This window comes from Quercus suber, unplaced genomic scaffold (assembly GCF_002906115.3).
Source record: "Quercus suber isolate HL8 unplaced genomic scaffold, Cork oak 2.0 scaffold_398, whole genome shotgun sequence".
In the NCBI taxonomy this organism is placed as follows: Eukaryota; Viridiplantae; Streptophyta; class Magnoliopsida; order Fagales; family Fagaceae; genus Quercus; species Quercus suber.
This window is the reverse complement of record NW_027069849.1, coordinates 438,756-454,351: the sequence shown is the minus strand read 5'-3', so window position 1 is coordinate 454,351 and position 15,596 is coordinate 438,756. Positions and strand designations below refer to the sequence as shown.

Below are 15,596 nucleotides of genomic sequence, written 5' to 3'. Positions count from 1 at the left end.
TTTTTTTTTTTTTTTTTTTTTTTTTTACGCGAGTCTCTCTTCTTGTTCTTTTTTTAATCTTAAAGTGAATTTAAGTTTAGGGTTTTGAGATGGCAATTGCTAGGGTTTTAAGGAGAGAAGAGAGAATCCTACCAGGAGTCTCTCTCTTTTTTTCTTAAATCCTAAAGTTTTTTTTTTTTTTTTGAAACCTAGTGAGTCATTTTTTTTTTAAAATTCTAACGTGAGGTATCTTAAAAAATTATAATTAATTTTTAATCTTCAATTTTATATTATATATAAATAATAATAATGGCGTGATAAGCTCTGAAGTGGTCAATAAAATATATCTAATAGAGTTTTACTTAAACTAAACTATTTTAACACTGAAAAGATAATTACTCGTTGAAGAGAAATAATAAATATATAAGATATAAAACCTAGAATAAAAAGAATCTAAAATAAAAAGAAAAAAAATAATGATGACGTGAAAAATTGTGGGAGCTTCAAAGGCTTCGGTTATATATAATAATAATAATTGTAGGGCCAGAAAATCAGGTAGCCTCAGCCCACTTCAATCCAGGCCCAGAGGCCGCGCCGAGGATGCATGAGGGGTCCGAGGATGTCAGCGCGATGTCCGCCCCCCGAGGAACATATCCGAGGATGACCCCGCCCTCGGACATCCGAGACCACGGAAGTACACGGGCATCACTCCACCAAAGGGGGGAGTCTTCTTGAATATCCGAGGAGGAGAGGGGCAAATGCCACACGTCGGCGGCGGGAGCATGGTAAGGGAGCAAGTCTCAGGCGAGCTGTCACCTCCACATTGAATGCCCTTAATTAACGCCCTGGCCGCATTAATGAGGATAGGACTCCTGAACAGTGTTGTCTTGGGTGCTGCAACCCATAAGGGGAATGGGGAGGCGGCTGATGGGACAGGCTCTCAAGTGGTGGCTTGACTGATCAACAAATGGAGGGTTAGGATCAGTTTAGAGAGGTATACAACGTAAGGAGTCTCTTCTGAAAGGGGGACGGAAGGATCTGCATTAAGAAGGAGGGTAGCGACTTGTGTTCTAGAGACCTTTGCAATCAATCTTAAAAGAAATAATAAGAAGGCCAATCCTCGGAGGACACGTCCGAGGAGCATCATTGTGCACCCCAATTCCTGTTTAGGTTGATAAACCCTCATGCAACCATGCAAGGCAGTTGTATCCCTTACTAGGGCCTAGTTCTTGAGCCCACTCTCTATAAATTTATTGAAGGGCAAGCTGGGCTTGGGTCCACTCTCTCAGCCTGAAGAAGTGTCCCAAATCGGTCCCTACAATTAACGCCGTCTGTGGGAAGAACTCGTGCGTCAGTAAGGACAACAACCAGGCATGGTAGGGTCAGAACCTCACCAAGGGAGTTCCCGTCAACACGAACCAACTAGACCCCAACGTCCGAATGACTATGGCGACGCGGGGCAAGGCCAGAAAGAGGAGAACGGGCGATTCCGAGAAGGAAGCGTGCACACCTCGCAGACTAGCGAAAGCCATACGCATAGAAGCGGCCGCGTGCCCTAGGGAGGCGATAACGACCCAGCTACGAGAGCACGAGGGGATAAGAGTCACGCCTCTCATAGGCAGGATGATAAGGCGGCCATGCAGCGAGAGATAGATGATCTGAAGAGAAAGTTGCACCATACACAGCGAAAACGATCCGAGCCCAGCCTTGACTTACCCTCTGACGACGAAAATGATGACGACTACAGGCAAAGGTCGACGACACCCCCGAGTGAAGTTTTCTCCCACGAGGATGAGCGCTATCAGAGGCGTAGGCGCGGCAGCCCCACCCCTAGGGGCTTAGGAAGGGACGCCATGAGCAAGGCGCTGGACCGGCTCTTCAGGTTGCCCTTCACGCGTCGTATAGACGAGGCGGTGCTCCCTCGGAGGTTCCAGCAGCCAACCTTCACCGTTTGCAATGGCAAAACGGACCCCGTGGAGCACGTAAGCCAGTTCAATCAGAGGATGGCCGTTCACTCTAAAAACGAGGGGCTGATGTGCAAAGTCTTCCCATCCAGCTTGGGACCTATGGCAATGAGGTGGTTCAACGGCTTGAGAACGAATTCTGTAGACTCGTACAGACAGCTAACCTAGGCCTTTGGTTCCCGTTTTGTCATGAACAGCAGACCTCCTTGGCCCATGAGCGCGTTGCTGTCCCTGACCATGCGCGATGACGAGACCCTCAAGGCTTACTCGGACAAGTATTGGGAGATTTACAATGAGCTGGACGGCAAGTACGATGATGTTGCCATCAACACATTCAAGAACGGCCCCCAATGGGGCACGGCTTGAGGAAGTCCTTAACTAGTAAGCCCGCCACTAGCGTGCGGCAGCTAATGGACTGGATCGACAAATACAAACGGGTAGAGGAAGACTTGCTACAAGGTAAGGGGAAGGAGAAAGCTATCCCTCAGGAGAAGAGGGATTCCAGGTCGGACCGATATAACAACGCCCGTCCGAGAAGAGATTTCATAGGGCAATCTGGGGCGACAAACGCCCAGGTTGTCGGCGTTGTGTTCCGAGAACCGGTGCACAGGGTGCTGAAAAAGATTAAGAACGAACCGTATTTCAGGTGGCCGAATAAGATGTCGGGGAACCCTGAGAAGCGTAACCAGGACCGCTACTGCCAATATCACCAGGACCACGGGCACGCTACGGAGGACTGCAGGAACCTTTGGAACTATCTGGATCAATTAGTCCGGAAGGGGAGGCTGAAGCATCTCCTGCACCATTCCAGCAGCCAGCATGGCCAGACCTACCAGGAGCCACAGAAGGACACAGCCATGGGGCAGCCCGTTGGAACGATTAATGTGATCTTGGCTGCGCCAGGAAGAACAGGCATGCGCCCCTCGCGGGTGCTGTCCGTGGCCCAGGTGGCCGCCGGGGAGTCCCAGTCAGAGCCAAAGAGGGCCAGAAAAGGCTGTCACCCGACCCTGACTTTTTCCGAAGAGGACAAGGACAAGACCACCCAACCCCACGACGACACTTTGGTGATCACCCTCAGGATTGGGGACTATGACGTCAAACGGGTGATGGTGGACGGGGCAGCGCGGCGGAGGTCATGTACCCCGACCTCTATAAGGGGCTGGAGCTAAAGCCCGTGGACTTGTCGCCCTATAGCTCCCCCTTGATGAGCTTCGATGGGAAGCTAGTCATCCCGGAGGGCATGATCAGGCTGCCCATCCAGACCGGCCCGGAAGTGGTGGAAGTGGACTTTATAGTGGTAAACATGTACTCTCCCTATACTGCCATTGTGGGAAGGTCTTGGCTCCACACCTTGGGAGGTGTTGCCTCTTCCTTGCACCAAAAAGTGAAATTCCCGTCTGGAGGCCGAATCCTCGAGACCCGAGGATGCCAGTCAACGACAAGGCGGTGTATGGTCGCGGCCACCTCACGTCCGCAAGATACGGAGCCCTCGGCCACCATGGTCGATAAGTTATAGTAGCTAACCACCTCGGTGGCACCAGCTGACACGGCCGTCGAGGAAGCAGGCTCGAAGGCCTAGAAAAAGTGGTCATCGACGACGACCAGGAGAGGTTCTTTCAGGTCGGAACCCAACTGCCTCCCCGAGAGAAGGAGGAGTTGCTTGAGTTTCTCAAGAGTAACCTGGACGTGTTTGCATGGGACCCCTGTGATGCCCCAGGGATTGACCCATCCTTCATTCTGTCACTGCCTTAACGTCAACCCTTGGTGATCCCCAGGAACAGCCACCCTGACGCTCGTCAAAGGAGCACGCCAAGGCAGTTAAGGAAGAGGTCAATAAACTCAAGCGCGTGGGCGCTATTAAAGAAGTATTCTACCCCGAGTGGTTAGCCAACACTGTGGTGGTCAAGAAGAAGAGTGGGAAATGGAGGGTTTGCGTGGACTTCACGGACCTGAATAAAGCCTGCTCAAAAGACCCCTTCCCAATGCCACGGATAGACCAGCTGATGGATGCAACGCAGGCCATCCTCTGATGAGCTTCCTAGACGCCTTTCAAGGCTACCACCAGATCCCATTAGCCTTGGAGGATCAGGAGAAGACGGCCTTTGTGACGCCCATCGGAAACTACCACTACAAGGTGATGCCATTTGGCCTGAAGAACGCTGGATCTACTTATCAGAGGATGATAACGAGAATGTTCGAGCCGTTGTTGGGCAAGAACATTTAGATCTATGTTGACGATATGGTGGTGAAGTACAGATTGGTGTTCGAGCATCTGCGGGACCTCGGCTGTATATTCGACGTCCTCAGAAAGCACAGGCTGCGACTAAATGCGTCCAAGTGCTCGTTTGGCGTGGGATCGGGCAAGTTCCTGGGCTACATCATCACCCACCGGGGATCGAGGTCGACCCCGACCAAATCAGAGCTATCCAAAACCTAAGGCCTCCGCAAAAACCCCAAAGAGATCCAAGAGGCTTGGCTGGATGTGCCCGGCCCTGAATCGATTCATTTCCAGGTCGGCCGACGATGCAGACCGTTCTACCTCACTGCTTACTAGTGGAAGGATTTGAGTGGTTCGAGGAATGCCCGGCAACTTCCACATCCAAGAGCCGCAAGATTCATCCTGGCCTGCACCAGAAAAGAGCATGGCACTGATTGCCGTCAACTCTCTGTGGGCAACTCACTTGCAGCAAGGTGATTTGAGGGTAGCATGAGATCTCGTCGGAAAAGAACCTGGTTTCGCCCTAGCAAGCCCATTGCTCTCAAGCCAAACCTGTAAACTTCTTGGAGAAAGCCAAATTGCTCCTGCTCGGCGCGAAACTGAGGCTCCTGAGGAAGACCATGGTCGTCCTTAAACTACAAACGATGCTCTCCGTATCTTTGAGGAAAAAAAAAAAAAAAAAAAAGACTCCTGATAGGATTCGCTCTTCTCTCCTTAAAACCCAAGCAATTGCCATCTCAAAACCCTAAATTTAAATTCACTTTAAGATTAAAAAAAAAAACAAGAAGAGAGACTCACATAAAAAAATAATAAATAAAAAATAAATAAAAATAAAAAAGATGTAGGTTCTCATGTGCTTGAGATTTTCATTCTATCTTATTCTTTTGTTATGTTTAGAATTGATTTTCTTTTGAGTATTTGGGTTAATCTCTATATTTTGGCAGTGTTTTTGTGGGTTTAGTTTTTGGGTTGAAATTTCTAATAATTATTTTATATTGTATATGGCAGATGAAGCATCTTTATTTTTTAGAGAAAAATCAAAGCTGCAACCTATGTCTTCCAACCCAAGGAGTGGTAAATTTTTATTTGGTGTATTGTATATGAATTTTTTGATCTTAATTCTTTACCTTATATGTTTTTACTTTATTGAGAATTTTTATTTGGGTTCATGTGATTTTTTGTTTTCTTAATTAAAACTATGATTTTTGGTTGATTGATTATTTGTTTGGATTAATTTCAATTAATTATTTGTTTAGATTCAACTTAAAAGATAATAGAATTAGGTGTTATAATTTTGATAATGTTCCATGTTTTAATTTTGATAATGTTCCATGTTTTGAATTGTTTATATTGTTATTACTATGACTAAGTAAGATTTTTTTTATATCTTTGTAGTTTATATTAGTTTTGAGTGTGTGTGCATATATAACTTTTGGGAATTTTGATTTATTAATTTAGGAATTGTAAATTATTTTGTAGGTTTCAGTAACTATGCAATACAATATAAGCATACATATATATATATATATGGTATAAAATTTTATAAAATTTTTCTTACAACCCAATAACATTCTATGTTAGACAACACTTATAATCTATAGAAAAACATAGAAGTTAAATATTTCTTCCTATTGTATTTTATTTAATTATTACAAATCTTTTTTTTTAAATGCTAACTAGCAAAATGTCTATAATATGCATATTATTGACCCAATTTTCTATTTCTAAAGTTCTTAGATTTTATTATATAAATAAATTTTCCGTGCATCGCACGGGTTAGTGACTAATATATATATATAAAATCAAAACTTCTGAAATTCCCACAATTTTTTACGTCAGCATAATATTTAAATAAAATTGTCATTTTATTTAAATAAAATTATTTTTTTGGATCCAAACTTAATAAGGAGTGAAACTCTATCTCTCTGACAAGTCCAACCAAAACTCAAACTCATCATTTTTTTTAAACAAAATTATTTTTTTTTAATCCAAACTTAACAAGGAGTGAAACTTTATCTTTCTAACAAGTCTAACTTAAACTCAAACTCAAATGTTGATAATTTTTCTTTAATATTTTTTGGCTTTTTAGAAGTTTTAATATCTGAATTTTTAAGTTTTTTTTTTTTTTTTGTAATAATTAAAATTGTCTGACAAATTTTTTGTAAGCTATTGCAATGGTGTAGTTTCTTAATCAATTTAAGATTTTATAAAATTATTTTAATTTATCTTACAAATAAATAAGTTCACGTGCATAATACGGGTTAGCGACTAGTTAATTAATTATTCTCAAAATAAATTTTATTATATGATGATAGAATCATAGATAGATATGGTAAAAAAAAATATTGTGAGGAAGTGGAATTGGGCCCAAAAACAAAAAAATATACTATTTGATGAGATTGAGAGTTGGTTGAGACTTATCAGAAAAAAGTGCGAACCTATCCAGTCCTATTGTAGAGCAGATAAAAAACAGCACTTATTATGAGACATACGATGTTTCGTGACTCTATATCTATGTTTCGGATGCTACGTCTCCATCATCCCGTTCTCTGTCTCTCTAAACCTGATCTTTTTAAGGTACCAAACTCTCTCACTTCTCTTTTTTGTTAAGCTTTCATGAGTTTTACATAATACCCTTTTGGCTAATCATAAATCTTTGCTTGTGATTTTGTTATGCTTTCAGCCTCCATCGGTGTCTTTGTTTGGAACTCATGGACGGTACTTGCTTTTCCTATACCATGTTTAATTTCAAGAATAACCCATGTATTGGATTCTAGTTTGTGTTCTGGGTCTAAGTTCAATTCCGAATTTTGTACATGTTCGTTTGTTATATCCTAGTTATAATATTAGAAAAAAAAAAAAAAAAAGATATGGGATTTGACGAGTTTAAGCTATGCAGTGCAATGTTTGTGTTTATACCTGATTTTTTTTTATTAATATTTATTGTATATTCCTGAATTTATATTCCTGAATTAATGTCCAAGTTTAAAAAAATAATTCAATAAGTCTTATATGGTTGGCTATAATATATGGGTATAACTATAAGAGTCTCTGTGGGAAAACAAGGTGTTGTTTTTGATAGGCCCAGTTGTGGAAAACGAGTTGGGTAATTCTATTTCCATGGTTTATGGTTTGTAAAGGGCTATTTTCTGAATATGAAGATTGAACGGCATAGCCAAATATGTCATAATTCGTCTAGCAGGCCGGTGCTTCCCAAACACAGTTAGTTTTGTTTTTAGGATTTCCCTAAGAGATTCTTAGACTGACATGTTAATTTTCTGCAATGATATAAGCTAAAGGGGGTCAATTCATGTCCTTCTAACCGGCATTAAACTCTTTTTGATTCTTATATTCGATTGGTATCTGTGTCTTCAATATAATATCAAATTAGTTCATGAAAGTATTAACGTTTGATTTTTTCGCAGAAACTTTTCCACTCATGTTGGTGAACATGATAGAGCTTTCTGTCACCTTATGAATTGCACATGATTTACCTAGAGTACTTAGATAATCTTCATGAAAAATGTAACTCTCTTATGTTATTATTGTTACATGGTCTTTGACTTATGTACTTGATGCTTTGAAATGACACTCTAAAACTTCTCCTAGTTTTCTGAGATGCTGCTCGTCTTTCCTCTTTTTAAAATTTCCCCCCTTTTCACATCCATTTCTTTTGGATTTAATTTTATTTGTGCATATGAAATTTGTACTTACAGTTCCAGTATACAAGTAACTGAGATACTTCTAGACCATGTGGGGGTGTCATCAAATAGGAACTCACTTTATGGATTTAGAACTTTTTGCACTGGCCAAGGTGTGTGTGTACATTTAACCAGCTTGTTCATTTGATTATTAAATGTGATTCCACTCATGTGCCAATCTATATACATCCTTTTCAATTTACATGCAGAACAACGTCCAGGTTCTTTGTTATAATCACCACACCATTTTGAGGTCATTATTTCATATAGGCCTATTGCTGACCTCAAAGTTTAGGGAATAAGGGTTTTTTTTTTTTTTTTTTGAATTCCATATTGGTCTATTCAAAGAGTGTGAATTGCTTTTAGCATCATATAAATATCCTCTTAATGCTTGGAGAAATCACTTTTTCTTGCTACACACAAATTCAAACAACTGGTGATTAGATTAGATTTTATGCATGTCTCTGTCTTGATTGATTCCTGTGAGATAATAGTTTCTTCACTTTCTTACTTCTTTGTTTCATCTTCCATATGACAAAGATTCCAAAATTCTCTTAAAGCTTCATTTATAATATAACTTTATTTGCCTATTGTCCTGTTTTATAGCCCTGAAACATTTTTTATTGAGAATATTAATACTATTGTTTTTTTTCAATAAATGTTTGGTATGATTTGTGGTGCCTACGTATATCTGTAAGACTGTGTTGCTTCTATGATTAAAGCATGCTATTTTGTGAAAGACAAATTTCTTCACCTTATGTCAATCATTATATTTGTATTATTATTATTTTGGTTAGTCTGATTCCAATTCAAATTCCAATATCTTACTGCATTTAGTTAATATTAGAAATGCTAAAATGTATTGGCAATGCTAAAGCCAAAATTTTAGCCAATGTCCTTTTCTGCCTGGTAGTAGTTCTGAATTTGCAAGATAATTAGGGCCATAACCTAGCCAAGAGTCTTGTAGCTTAATTTGCACCTCTTGGTGTTTCTGACGTAGACATCCAGGGTTCAAATCCCCCCACTCCAACTATCAAATTATCAAAAAATAAAAAATAGAATCAGGGCCATAACTTTACTTTACCCTATGCTTAACTATTTTTATATGGTAAAACAAATAAAGTATATATTACATATATATCACACCTCTAATACAGAAGAAGAGAGAAGAGATTAAATCATAAACTTTCAACAAATCCCTAAGTCAAGAATCTCACTATCTCTAGATCTTTCTATTTTTTAGTAAAATAAGTGGTGGAAACCCATAATGATGGTTGGATATCATAGATAACCTTGGGTTTTCACTTCTCAGATGGTTTGGGTTTAATATTCCTCCTTCAAATTTCAATCTAATGTATTTTTGATAATTGTGTTTAGAAATGAAGTATTGGTTTTTGGGTTTTCAAAAATCATTCATCATAGAATATACATAAATTGATGTATGAGATGTACATGAGTCAAGAGCTCCTTGGCACTAATTCTAGGACTTGGCTAACCAATATGCATCACGGTGGGTCAGTAAGAGCTTAGAAATTAATTTAAATCCTCTTAGCTTTTCCATTGATGATTCTTATTCTTGGAATTCCTTTATCTCAGTCTCTAGATTGGGTGGTAGAATATTTTTCTGCCGTATGCCATTGTTGTTTAGTCTAAGGTTAAAGTCCTCATGAATTATTTGGTATCACTTTTGATGTGTAGCATAAACATTTTATGTGGATTGGTAGTTTCATACATTGCCTAGTAAATGGTTATGAAGGTAATGGAAGTTCTGGTAACTTTGATTTTTTTAACTTTGATATGTTAATGAAGCTATAGGCCTGTTTCAAATCAAAATTGCCTCTATTGGCTAGTTTAGGGACTGGCCTCTTTTCCTAAAAGGGTGCATGGTCATGAGATGCTTATTAATGCCATAGGTTCAATCTGCCTTTTGTAGCTTCTAAGGCAGCATTTGAGGAGACAACAGCAAATAGATTTTAAACTTTGGTAGAATGAATTCAGACCAAATAAATTTTTTTGACTACATTCTTTTGAGAAATAAATTTTGGTATCATGCTAACTCTTACTAGAAAGTAATTATACTAAATGAAATTATGTTCAGTTATGTCATTGGAGAATTTATATTTTGTCAATAAATAATATAAAATATTATTCAATGTGACAATTTCTCCAATTTCTCTATAATGATCCACAATTTCTACAATTGCTCTACTACCCTTCCAACCCACAAATACCAGACCAACCCCAACCAAATTATCCAAATCCCAACTTTATACACCACCGTGAACGACCCAGATTCCCTAATCACAAGTTGGTTTTGTGATTGTGGGGTTCCATTGTCGAATCAAAATGTTACAAACGAAAAGGGTAAAGAAAATTCAAGAAATTGAACTAAATGAATCAAATTCAATTGTCAATCATGCAAAAAATAGTCAGCCTCTTCGAAGACCCATACCAAATCATCGGCCAAGGTTCAAGCTGCCACCATTGTGAAACCCATCCAAACTGCCATCATGCAAAGACCCAGCCACCTGAATAACAACACCCCACCCCTCTCTCTCCATTAATGCACCACCACCCTCCATGCCACCTTGAGCCACCATGACCCAAATTGCATAAATAGATTATTGAAAAACTTTGGGAAAATCAATTACCTCCATTACCCACATAAAATCACTTTGGGAGAAAAACCACCGTGACCCAAACTCCAAGCCTTTGACTTACATGAACCTGTGCCATGAACCCATGGTCAAGCCACCACACACATTGCCAATCTCCATCACCCAAAATCAAATCAACTACCATTTTCATCCGAACAAAAATCCCCAATCCACTAAATGCATCCTCCCCCAAACCTCCACACTCAGTCAATACCATGGCTACCCGCATCTGCTAATCTACAATTTAAAAAATAAAGAGGCCTAAAAAAAGAAACAAGAGAAACAGAGCTTGTGCTATCTTGTGCAATATGATATGTGTCCCATTGATTTTTAGCAAGAATTATAACTAGAATCCTTTTTGGCTTAAAATATCGAGAGAGAATGCATTCTCAGAAATCTTACTAAACAGGGGCTAAATTGGTAGTTTACTTCTATTTTATTTTGTTCAGGAGATAGGAGGCGTGTAACTTGTTTACTTCTGACTTCCTTTCTTGTAATAATTATTGTCTTTTTTCTGTATCATGCTTATGCACTTCCCATATTTTGCTGGCTGCTGCATGTTGCTTTTCAACTTACAAATTGTGTCTTTTCTATCATCTTTCCATCATTGGCTCTCAATGCCCACTCATTTCATAAGTTGGAATTGGGTACTGTTAGATTTGTCTGAGATTGCATATTTTAAATTGGGTAGTTGTGTGACACATTTGATGTTAGATTTGTCAATTAAGAAGTGTGTGCCATGCGACTTAAAAGATCTGCGACCCATGACCGAAGAAGTGGCAAATGGTCTACTTCGACAGGTTGGTGCTTGCACATATGTTATCTTTCACTCCTTTTTTTTATTATATAAATTCATATTTCTTAGTGCTCTATATTGTTTAGGTGGCTGGATGGAATTTAGTGAATGAAGGTGGTGTGTTGAAGCTGAATCGATCAATGAAAGTGAAGAGTTTTACCAAAGGTCTGGAATTATTCCAGCTTATAGCTGGTGTTGCAGAAGCAGAAGGTATCTAGCTCTTAGCTAATAAGTTTGTGAATATGCACATGCCGTCAATTGAAACACATGGGAAGCATATTTTATGTTGTGAAGTAACAAATTAACAACAATACCTGTTCAATGCAGGTCACCATCCAGATCTTCATCTTGTTGAATGGAACAACATAACGATTGAGATCTGGACTCATGCAGTTGGTAAGAGATATCCATTAATCAAGTAAAATTATCTGTTCTTTTTGTAAAGGCCAATAAAACTGACTGGTTGAATAAACATTTTCTACAGTCCCTCTAATCTGTCATTGTTGAGCTATAAATTTTCTTCTAACCAGGAACAGAAGCAATTATCTTCAACCTATGTTTGTAAAACGTTTTTGCTAACTTTGCTTGTTATGGTTTCAAACTCCCAGAGAACGTACTTCAGTGTCATAAGTTATTTGACCTGAATTGATGTTGTATTCCTTACACATATTTCTTACACCTCGTCGGTATCTTCTCAAAGCAAAATGTAATACATATCGCTGATTTGAATCCTTTTAAGTAAGCATCAAAATATCATTTTATGTGTTGAATACTTAATCAGGAGGTATTAATCTTTTTGAGAACAACAGAGATGGAGAATAATTAGAATCCAATATGTTACATTACTTATGTTAAGGATCACTCAATTTTTTTGGGTGTGTGTGTAGTGTGGGAATTCTATAGGGGCTATATTACTCAAAGGTGTTTAATATATCAGTGCCACTTTTTTATAATGTTTATAAATTTTAAGAAAATATGGCAAGCAGAAGAAAATAAGGCTTTGTTGTTGTTATAATAGAATATCATTATTGAGTTGGCAAAGCTGGCCCAATTTAGCCGCTTGCTTTGGATTTAGTCCTGGTATCCATTGACCAGCATCTGATGCCATTGTATAATGTTATAGGCTCCTAGAATATTTTTCAGACAATTTTTTTTTTTCTTTTTCTTTTTCTTTTGGTTGCTTTTTAGTCTTGGTTATATGTGGCTTAATATATACTTCAGTTTTTTAACCAGGAGGACAGGGCAGTTTCAAGACCTGCATGAATCTGACCCACTCAACAGTGAAATCACCCTATCCTTATTCCTAACCCATTGCATGATAAAACCTACTACATATCACTCTAACAAAGCATTTGAATTTTGAAGTCATTCTTTTGGAATCTAGTTTCAGACATAATATTTTCTTAAATTTTCTTTTTCTGGCACAAGTTTGCTGTGCATTAGAGGTGAGCTTTTGACATCATTTTTATTTGTGCAGATGGACTGACTGAAAATGACTTCATACTTGCTACAAAGATCAATAAGCTGAATATGCATCACCTACTGAGGCGAAAACTTACCGATTAAACAGTCGGCATAATATGGCGTGTGAAATCTGTTACGTCAGTGTGATGTAGTGGATTTCTATCTCTTGTTGATATTTTGAGTTTGAAAATAAGGCACATGAATTTTGCATCTGTCATCTGTCAGTGTGGCATTCTTTTTTTTCTGTCTTTTATGGATACAAATTTGAGTTTGAAATGGACAACCTTAGTAGCATTTAGTTTGTGACGAATTTTGGGATATGTGAGACATTGCAGCTGTGTACAGAACACTCAATCCACAGTAGGTGTTCAATATTGCACTGTTGTTCTGAAGTTGCAAATTAATTTTCTAGTCCATCTTCTGTTAGTGGATCTATATTAGAAGTGCATATGGAGGCCCTATGGTTTGGGGAAAATACAGTATATTTTGTGTATTATGTCTCTCTCATATTACTGGATATAATGTGTTACAGGTGAGGCCTACCCTTATGTGAGATGTTTTGAATAGACTGCATAATCATGTTCGCAAACCAGCCATATGAAAAGAAGCTTCATCTATGAAGCTTGTCCCACATTGTTTGGCTTAAGCAAAATTCTAGTCATATTTAGAATAAGAAGTTACTTTATGTATTTTAACTAATCGCTTTTTACAACAATCCATATCTCTTTATTCTAAACTTTATTTTCTTTAAATATTCTTTCTTCGTTTATTTTTATTAAGTCTCCAACAGTCATTAAATACATTCAAGTGTCTTCTTAAAAAAAAAAAAAAGCATTCAACTGAAACAAAATTTTCTCATAGAAAGAAACAAGTTTCATGAAGGTCTCTTTGTCCAAATTCTTTTGGAATCAATAATAATAATAATAACTCATACATTACCTCAAACAAGCATGTGTAAGTGAAAAGGGACGAGATTGTAAATCATTCAACCATGGAGCTTAATCCATCCCAGTCATTCCCATCAAATACTAACCACTGCCATCAAAGAATCTCCATAGGCACTAAACAAAGAAAGCCTCAAGGAGATGTTAAGGTCCAAACTTTAATAGGACAGAAAATATGGAAAAAAAAAATTTCTCATCAAAAGAAAAAGAAGGGTGTAAGTTGTCTACCTCCCATGAACATGGCTGGGAAAGATTTGCAATTGCTTGGGTCTTGAAGCAACCCTCCATGATCACACATCACGAGTTTCCCTTTTTCCTTTTTTGGTTAATCACTATAGCTAAAATCTATTTTAGCTAATGAGTTACTAATCCAATGTGTGTCAGTTTTTTAGGTTTATTAGGACTATTTTAGTTGAAATGATGTTTCGGCTAAAAGCCATTGGGAATGCTCTAAGAAGAGAGTTAGTTGTGGTTTATAACTAATAAGCATCCAAGCTGCAAAGTACTCCTTTTGAGTAGACTTGTGGCTTACACCTATAAATGAAGATTTTATGTTATATACTATTCTCTTTTGCCGGGTGATGGACATATATTCATCACATTAAATAGAAACAGCTACTTTAGGGGATTTTGTCCCCTTTTAGCTGCTTCAGCTTTTCCTCCTTTCTTTATATATACGAGCTTCTGCTCTTATTGTTAGGTGCACTAAGAAATATTTGAGAAATACCAAGAGTAAAGAAAGATGTACATATGTGTATTCTATATCAGTCTCAGAAATTATATATTGTGGTGAATGACCACTAGACAAGAAGCAATTTAGATATAATCTCATTCTCATATCTTCTTTTATTGCCTATATATTTCCTCTATTTTACAACAGTTTATTCATCTTCTCTCCTTTTTTTAATTACATTTATAATTAAAAGAAAAGGAAAAAAAAAAAAAAACTTTAAAAGGGTCCAAGGTGGACTTCAACCCACATCAGTAGGAGGGAGTTAGTCGGGTGGGCTTCGAGGGTATGCTTGGAAGCTCTGCCATTAAGTTTTTATCTACTCCTCTCTCTCTTCTTACTTATTAAAAGAAAAGCAATAATGCTAAGACCAAAATTTTGCTTAAATTTGCCTACAAAGTAAGTTGTGAGTAGTAGAGTTATGAACTCACTATTTTTACTCAACTACTCACAAATCACCATGTGAGCAAATTGTGGCTATATATATATATATTGTGGATTTAGTTGTGATTCTAGTATTTTTAAAATAAAGTGTTTGGAAAAAATATATGCCCTTAGGCGAACCTAAAATATATATAGGGTTCGTTTGGATACAACTTATTTTACTGAAAACTGAAAATACTGTAACAAAATAATTTTTAAATATGTGAATAGTACCGCGGAACCAATTTTTAATATTTTTTTCTAAATAAAGTGACGGTGAGTTTCGTGAACAGTGCGTAAACAGTATATAAACAGTAATAAAGTGATGAACAGTAATTTTGTCACCTTGAAATGCATGCAGCAGAAGGAAAAAAAAAAAAATGAAAGAGAAAGAGAGAAAAATGCAAACACAAAACGCAAATACGCCAGATCCAAACACTCACATAGTTAGTAAAAGAAAAAACAAAAGGTTCCTTGAACTAGGTTCTTGTATCAGACAAGTGATGCTCGTCCACATCCTGAAAATGGGAGAAACGATTGTCCTTTTAAAAGTTATGATTAGAAAAAGGCCCACAAGGTATGTAAAGTCAATACCATTTCAAGTTTTCAACTAACCGTTTGTTTTGTTAGGAGTTAGGAGGATTGGAGAAGAAAAGAAAGGAAGGGAAAAGAAATATAATTGTTACCCTATGGCTTGGAGAGTATGACTTTAATGTCGAT

At 37.9% G+C, this 15,596-nt stretch overlaps 2 protein-coding genes across 2 annotated transcripts; both read left to right on the top strand.

Moving 5' to 3' along the window:
* Positions 1 to 2,293: 2,293 nt before the first annotated feature.
* Positions 2,294 to 3,112, top strand: LOC111998508 (uncharacterized). The gene has a single exon (XM_024030604.2). The coding sequence runs from the start codon at positions 2,294 to 2,296 to the stop codon at positions 3,110 to 3,112; it is 819 nt and encodes a 272-aa protein (XP_023886372.2).
* A 3,481-nt stretch (positions 3,113 to 6,593) lies between these two features.
* On the top strand, positions 6,594 to 13,154 carry LOC111998520 (pterin-4-alpha-carbinolamine dehydratase 2, mitochondrial). Its single transcript, XM_024030615.2, has 7 exons — positions 6,594 to 6,738; positions 6,845 to 6,879; positions 7,878 to 7,975; positions 11,234 to 11,319; positions 11,402 to 11,525; positions 11,643 to 11,711; positions 12,793 to 13,154. Exons 1-7 carry the CDS (start codon positions 6,643 to 6,645, stop codon positions 12,879 to 12,881), a joined length of 597 nt encoding a protein of 198 aa, XP_023886383.1. The 5' UTR covers positions 6,594 to 6,642; the 3' UTR covers positions 12,882 to 13,154.
* The last annotated feature ends 2,442 nt before the right edge of the window (positions 13,155 to 15,596 follow it).